The 8,320-nt window shown below is 38.0% G+C and overlaps 1 protein-coding gene across 1 annotated transcript; it reads right to left on the minus strand.

The window, feature by feature from the left end:
• Positions 1-3,472: 3,472 nt before the first annotated feature.
• On the minus strand, positions 3,473-4,456 carry LOC103210494 (olfactory receptor 52L1). The gene has a single exon (XM_007956413.2). The coding sequence runs from the start codon at positions 4,424-4,426 to the stop codon at positions 3,473-3,475; it is 954 nt and encodes a 317-aa protein (XP_007954604.1). The 5' UTR covers positions 4,427-4,456.
• Between the last annotated feature and the right edge of the window lie 3,864 nt (positions 4,457-8,320).

Genomic DNA, 8,320 nt, shown 5'->3' on the forward strand with positions numbered 1-8,320 from the left:
TAATCACCAGGGATAAAATGGTGACTAACTTAACTATGGTTTCTCCATTCAATAAGAATAAAGTTACAGTTTGTTGTTAGCAATAATGTTACATTACACTATCCCTGGCTTTCCATTTTTCATAAAATAAAGCCAAACTTCTTGAGAATTAAACTCAAGTCAATTAATTCAAGGTCATATAAAATCTGATTCCTTTATTCTTTTCCAGTTTATTTTTGAATTTTTTTTTTTTTTTTTTTTGGAGTGAGTGTTGCAGTGACAGTCATCATAGACTGTCCCTGGGAGGTTTGTGATTCTGGAGTCAAAGTGAAAACAGTTGGCTTCATTGTGTGATTTTTTTTCTTCCCCCTTCATTTCCTGGGTAGAGACATAGAGAAGGGAAATAGGTTCAGCCCAGTGTGCTGTATATTCTCTACTTAACTCCAGATCCACTCCCTCCCTCTTTGTCCTGCTCTCTGCAAGGTGGCTGATGCTTGTGGCTTATTACAGCTGGGTACCTGGCCAGACTCTCCAGTTTCCAGTTCAGATAATAAGCAGAAGATCAACATTGGGAAAGAGGAGCTGAGGTATTCAGCCCCTTCCCTCGATGCCGTTATAACAGTGGCTATATTTCTCTATAGCCAGAGATCCTTTTGCAAAGCCCCTCTTCCACAACTCCAGCTCTCACAAGATTCAACTGATATTGCTGCCTCACCCTGTTCTTCAGGCCTGGGGGTTGTAGCACCTTCCTGTTCTTGCTATAACCTCTAAGTGCTTCTCCATCTTTTTTGGCTTCCCTTGACCTGCCAACACCTCTATAAATTGCCCCATTACTAAATTCTTTTGGTATGCTGTTTCTTGCTTAGATCTGATGATATAGTAAAGATGTAGACCCAGACATGGACCCTGATACAGACCCTCAAATGAGATTCTAGGATTGAGTTACTCAAGTATTTGATGAGCAGGTAGAAACCCATTACCAGGACAAAACAGAAAATTAGTGAAATGTGATGTGGGGTGGCATCTCAATAATTCACATTATTACCAATGTGGCATGGGATGGAGTGCAGGTGAAGGGCATCTCTGAGAGATTTAGGCGTTATGGTGAGAAAGTCTGTAGGGTGAGCTATCTGAGTTAAATTCCCAGTCACATCACTTACTAGCTCTGTTATTTGGGCAAATCTCTTATTCACTTTGGGTCTCAGTTTCCTTACTTGACGTGAATAATAGTGCACCTATCTCATAGGATTATTCTAAGAATTAAAACAGTCTATATAGAAATAACACTTAGAACAGTGCTAGGCTTATAGTTATCATTATGTAAGTATTATCTATATTGCAGATTTTACACACACCTGCAATTAATTCATTCATATTCCCATGTTTTGTCCATGATAAAAACTCCCCACACACACTCCTCAGGCTTTCTTTCCAGTTGGAACCAACTAGAAAATGTGAAACTCTGCCTCTAGTGCTTATTTATTCCATGTATATATTTTTTTCTTATTATATTTTCATAAGCATGAAGAGGTAGAGATTATTAGCTAGAGAAAGATGAATTGTAGAAGTTGAAAATTGATGCAGAAATAGGAAATATTCCTATTAAGATATCCGAGGAATACTCCAATTCAAAAGAAACAATAGTTTATTAAAACTGATCACATACTGGGCAACAAGTCAAATTTAACCAAAATATTTTACATCATGTAGACATTATATTTTGACAATAATGCTGCTAAATAAAAAATCAGTAATGAAACTATACCTTTGTAAAATTCCTTTGTATTCTAAATAATTTTGAGTTAAAGAATAATAATGATAAAATTATAAAATAGAACTGAGTAATAATAAAATACTAAATATCAATGCCTATTTACCATATCAACACTATTTGTGTTTATAATAAAACATACACACTGGAAAGCTTAGAGTACAAGAAAACACTCAACTATGCCACCAGAGCTCCCAGGGTCAAGGAAGTTGTTTTTAAATATCTCACAGGAAAACTTACAAGAGCATACCAAAAAAAACTAAACCCACTGCCATGGAGTCAGATCCCACTCAAAGCAACCCCTCTTTGGTTTTCAGAGGAGGTATCACTATGGAAGTACATTGCCCAAGCCTCCTTCCTTCTGGTTAGCAGTCAAATGCCTTTGGCACTACACCACCAGAGCTCCCACAAGAGCATAAGGTCATATTAAATTGTAACTACTCCTGCAATAAAAACAGCTTATATTCACTCTCCCTAGCCCACCCAATGTGCCAGGTAAATTAAAGACATAACACTCAAGTTCTGTAACAGAAAATTATTTATTAGGAGTAAAATTTACAAAAAAATAAAAAAGTAGAAACACTAGCCAGCCACTCAACCATTTTACTGATATGAAACACAAGATAAGATACTCTCATCACCTGGGAATCCTACCTTAAGGCAGCAAAGACCTGACTTCTGGGACTGTGAAAAAAAAAAAAAAAAAAGTGTTACTTTTTATGGACACAAAAGAGTTAAGCCAAGTCTTAAGGCAACATTCAACAAACAGGATGTAATCCACTAATAGTTATAGTCCTCTTGCTAAATTGAACCCAGTTCCTGTTAGCAGAAATGGTGATCTGATTTACATATACCCATACCCAACACTTCAGAAACAGAAATTAATTTTCTAATTGACAATACTATTTTCACATTTCTCAATAAAACACTGTTTCACAGAACTAGAATCTAAAACATTTTAGAGTTCTTAGACGCTGATAATTGTATGATTGATTTGTTTTATTAAATTAATAGTCACCACACATACACATGTTGAATAGTTGGTCATATCCCTTCTTTATCCTAAGGAAAAAAATAAATAAATTTTTTAATCCAAACATCCATATATATTTTTTCCTTGAAAATAAGAATCACATCTTATTATTCCCAGAACCTATTAAAGATCCTACAGAACTTAATTTAAAAATAAATAAATAAATAACACCCATATTGCAATGGAAAAATGTTTTCTCACTCTATCACTCTCTGGTGCTTTGCGAGAGACCTGACTTCAAACCCAGAAGATCAGTGACCTTGAGCTCACAGCAATAGAGAGTTTGAAGATACCGTAGGCCAGGCAAATATCTAGAGTTCCCATTTCCATTGCAAGTGATTCTGCTGAGTCAGTTCAGAGGGAGGTTAAAAATGATGATACATCCAGAGCATGAATCTATTTTTCCCATATCCGATTCCCTCTTACTCTGAGTGGGGAAATGTTGGGGTCTGGAGCAAAAAAAAAAAAAAACAGAAGAAGAATAGGAAAAATATTCACAAGTTCAGCTAGCCAGGTACGTCACATTAGGACATAAGGACAAATACCCATGGGTGTTCTTTACCATGAGACTAATAGAACTGGAAAGACTACTCAGTGTGAAAAGGCCTCTATCTACATCATCTAAACCATTCATGGGCTCCTGGCAGTCTTCTTGGAAGGTGTCTCCACAGAAAATTATTAGAATGTCTTTAGATTGTTGCTTTTATATAAAATAGCCTGAGCACCCGCTGCTGGATCTGCCGAGTCTTCACCCCATAGACAAGAGGATTGAGTGCAGGTGGTACAAGGAGGTAAAGTGTGGCCAAAAGAACATGGATGTGATGAGGTACGTGCTGGCCAAAACGGTGAGTAAGGAAGGAGAATATTCCAGGGACGTAGAAGATCAGAATGACACATACATGGGACCCACATGTGCTAAAAGCCTTAAGTCGGGCCTCAGCCCCTGGTACCTTTAGAACTGCCTGGAGAATGAGAGCATAAGAAATACCAATGACCAAAACATCTAGTCCAACCACAAGCAGTGCCACTGCCAGCCCATAGGCTCGGTTCACTGTAGTGTCTGAGCAGGCAAGTTTTACCAAAGCCATATGTTCACAGTAAGCATGGCCTATGATAGTAGCCCCGCAGAAGATGAGGCGTCCCAGCAAGATGGGGAAGGGGGTTAGTAGGATTAATCCTCGCACCAGCACTGCCACTCCAATGTGCCCTATGACTTCTGGATGCAGGATGGTGGAATGGTGCAGAGGGTGACAAATGGCTACATAACGATCTAGAGCCATGGCCACAAGCACTCCTGACTCCATGGAGGAGAATGCATGAATGAAGAACATCTGGATCAAGCATACAGTATAGCCAATATCATGGGCATGAACCAGGAGTACTGCAAGGGCTTTAGGTGCAGTAGAGGAGGCCAGAACCAGGTCAATGGTGGCAAGCATGGCCAAGAAGAGGTACATGGGCTGGTGCAGGGATGGATCAGTCCAGATGATGAAGAGAATGGTGACATTTCCCACCAGAGCAAGTGTGTAAAGGATGCCCAGGAGCAATGCTATCCAGTGCTGGCTTTCCTCCAAACCTGGAATACCTACCAGGAAAAAAGAAGGCTGAAGAAGCCTCAAGCTGGAATTGCTAAGGGCCATCATCAATGACTTAGAGACAGGGTTGAAAATATACAAAAGTCATGATTTCTCCACTCTTGATGAGTTCTCGCACTGTCCAGAGCTGGGTACCATCTTCTTGAGAAGAATGTAGAGGTTTAAACTGCAACAAAGAGAATAAAATTAGATACATGAAAGAGAATTTCCTTTCACTAAGATATTTTTAAAGATTAAATATCATATGTCTGGATTAGTAATTAAGAGTAAATATATGATGCTTTGGGAGAGATACATAAACTCTACTATTCAATTGCTTTTCTCTTGGAAGTTTCGATTCTAAAGGATTCTCTTTATTCACCTTTTGTCATTACTGAACAAGACAAATAAGTGTGCTATTTTTAAAATTAGTCTCTTTGATTCCATGGCATAGCACTCTACAGTCATTCCTCCTACATTCCCAATCGACAACCTCAGTCCCTTTGAGTTCTTCTCCAACTGCTTATCCATTACACACTGTCTATCCCAGAGTTCCAGCACCTTCTCTCATCCCTATTCTATACTTTACTCTGACTGAGTTCACTCGTTCCCATGGTTTTTACTATTTGTGTACTTTCATATCCTCCATATCTTTGTTTAGAAATCAAGTATCTTGCTGAAACACAAGTCCATCTTTTCAGTTCCCTTTTATACTACATACACAATATATTCAAAACTGAATTAACTCATCAATAATCCTCCAAATTCAACAAGACAGAAAACAGCAAATGCTGGTGAGAGTGTGGAGAGATTGGAACACTGCTGATAGAACTAGAAAATGATACAATCACTGGAAAATGGTATGGTGCTTTCTTAAAAAGTTGGGAATAGAAATGTCATTTGATCCATCAATCCCACTACCAGGACCATATCCTAAAGAGGTGAGATACAGGACATGGATATATTTATGCACACCCATGTTCATAGCACCACTATTCACAATAATAAAGAGATGGAAACAACCTAAGTGCCCATCAACAGATGAATGGATAACCAAACTATGGTGCACACACACAATGGAATACTGTTGTTGTTGTTATGTGCTGTAGAGTCAGACCCGACTCTAGTGGCCCCTCCTTGGGTTTCTGATTGTTCAGTGTTCCAATCTGTCCACACTCTCACTAGCATTTGCTGTTTTCTGTCTTGTTGAATTTGGAGGATTATTGATGAGTTAATTCAGTTTTGAATATATTGTGTATGTGGTAGAAGGAAGATGTAGATTGTCCCATCTTCCTTCCAAGGAGTGGCTGGTGGGTTTCAAGTGCCAGCCTTCTGGTTAGCAGTCAAATGAAGAATTTGTGAATCACCTCAAAATGTGGATGAACTTGAAGGACATTATGCTAAGTGAAATAAATCAATCACAAAAGGACAAATATTGTTTGAGTCCAATATCATAAAAAGTCGAGGAAAGGTTTACACAAGAAAGGAAATTTTCTTTGTTGGTTACCAAGGATGGGAGGGAAAAGGTGGGAAAATTACTGACTAGTTAAGAGACAGGAGCTCTGGTGGCGTAGTGCCTAAGGCATTTGACTGCTAATCAGGAGCCTGGCGCTTCAAACCCACCAGCCACTCCTATGAAATAAAATGTATATGAACTGTTGAATATAAAACAAATCTGCTTTGTAAAATAGCACCCAACTCACAATAAAAACTAAAAAAAAAAGGGGAAAAAAATAGTTACTTATTAAAAGGAAGACTGGGCAATCTACTTCTATAGTGATACCACCTTGGAAGCCCAAGGAGGGGTCACTATGAGTCAGATCCAACTCAACAGCAGTAAGTTTGGTTTTTCTTGGGTTGTTTTTTTTTTTTCTTTTTTTTAGGGTTAAGAGATATGTGGATTTAAAGTGACTGAGGGTGCAGCCATTTTGAATGTTTTAAGTGGCAAACATTTTGGATTTTAAAGTGATAGCATTCTCATTCAGATTCCAGGGACCTAAGAACAGGCACTGTTTGCCAGGGGCAGCAAGGATATAGAGGGGCTGACAACAGGAGACAGGTGATGAGTGTATAAGTGCTGTCAACTAGTGAATAGAGGAGCACAGCACAGTACCCTGCCTGTATAGATAACATACAAACAAAACAAAGAAAATGAAAATTGTGGCCAAGTCACTCCAACATATAATCACCGATTAAATATAAGCACAAAAATGTCACAATGCCTCGGAAACAACAGAGCATCACAGTCCACACAAAGGAGCAAGATAAAGCAGGAGAAACAAGGGACCAAGATACAGACCCAAAACACATCTCTGAGGAAGACGCAGCATTGGAACTCCTTGACAAAGAATTCATAAGAATTATATTTAGATATCTTCACAGGATTGAGAGACAGACCAAGGAAAACACAGACAAAACCCTAGAATAATTTTGGAAGAAAATTCAAGAACAAAATGACAAAATAAATGAAAAATTAGAAATGATTCTAAATCTACAGATATAAATCCAAAAGATTAATACTAAATTATTAGAAATAGATAACACATTGAAAGGGCAATGGAGTAGAACTGATACAATGGAAGATAGAATTAATGAGATTGAAGACAAATACCTGAATACTTCTTTGGAAAGGGATCAATTAGAAAAAAGATCAAAACAAAATGAAGCAAGTTTAAGGTTCATGTGGGATACCATCAAAAGGAATAAACTACGTGTCATTGGAATTCCAGAACAAGAAGAGAAAAATGAAACCATTGAGAAAATTGTCCAAGATTTGTTGGAAGAGAACTTCCCTGATACAATGAAAGATGAGAATACATCCATTCAGGAAGTCCAACGATCCCCAAATAAGATAGACCCCAAAAGAAAAACACCAAGACGTATCATCATCAAATTCACCAAAACCAAAGACAAAGAAAGAATCATGAGAGCAGCACAGGAAAAATGAAAAGTTACCTACAAGGGGCAACCAATAAGACTAAGCTCAGATTTCTCAACAGAAACCATGAAGTCGAGAAGACAGTGGGATGGTATATATAAAACACTGAAAGAGAAAAATTTCCAACCAAGAATTATGTACCCAGCAAAACTATCCCTCAAGTATGATGGTGAAATTAAGACATTTCCAGATAAGCAGAAATTAAGGGAATTTGTAAATCCAGACCAACCTTACAAGAGATGCTGAAAGGGAGCCCTTTGGACAGAGAAGCAACTACAAACCAAAATGAGGGGGAAAATATCTGTGTCATTGCAAAACTTCTAGATGGTAGGGAAGTCAAGACAACTACAAGATAGAACGGACTGTTCTAAACTTAGGAAGAAAACTATAAATCACAGGGTAACCTCAAAGAAAAACGATAAACCTTCACATCAAAATAAAAAAGAGGACCAGCATAAATATTCAGCAAATACTAAAACAATAGCAATGAAGGAAGTGATAACATGATTCACAAACAAAAGGAGCTCAGCATAGAAAATTATATGGAACAAAGAAATCGACACAATGAAAAAGCACATGACAAAAATGTATTTGCTGATAATTCATATTTGCTGATAATTACATATCTGGCAAGGGACTTATCTCTAAGACTGATGGAAAACTCCAATGTCTCAACACCAAAGGAATTAAAAATCCAATTGAAAAATGGGCAGAAGACATGAATAGACACTTCACCAAGGAGGACATTCAGGTGGTCAGCTGATACATGAAAAAATGCTCACAATCATTGGCCATCAGAGAAATATAAATCAAAACAACAATGAGATACACCGTCTCACCCCAGCACTGATGGCAAAGTTCAATGAGACAGAAAATAACAAATGCTGGTGGGGATGTGGAGAGATTGGGACACTCATACACTGCTGGTGAGACTGTGAAGTGACACAACCACTGTGGAAAGCAATATGGTGATTCCTTAGAAAGTTGGAATTGGAGATACCATTTGACCCAGCAATCCCATTACT

This window comes from Orycteropus afer, unplaced genomic scaffold (genome assembly GCF_000298275.1).
Source record: "Orycteropus afer afer isolate SDZICR_OR568_19922 unplaced genomic scaffold, OryAfe1.0 scaffold00014, whole genome shotgun sequence".
Classification (NCBI taxonomy): Eukaryota; Metazoa; Chordata; class Mammalia; order Tubulidentata; family Orycteropodidae; genus Orycteropus; species Orycteropus afer.

Bases quoted from the DNA above. Each gene is read 5' to 3' on its own strand.
- LOC103210494 (XM_007956413.2), bottom strand. From the start codon at position 4,426: ATGATGGCCCTTAGCAATTCCAGCTTGAGGCTTCTTCAGCCTTCTTTT.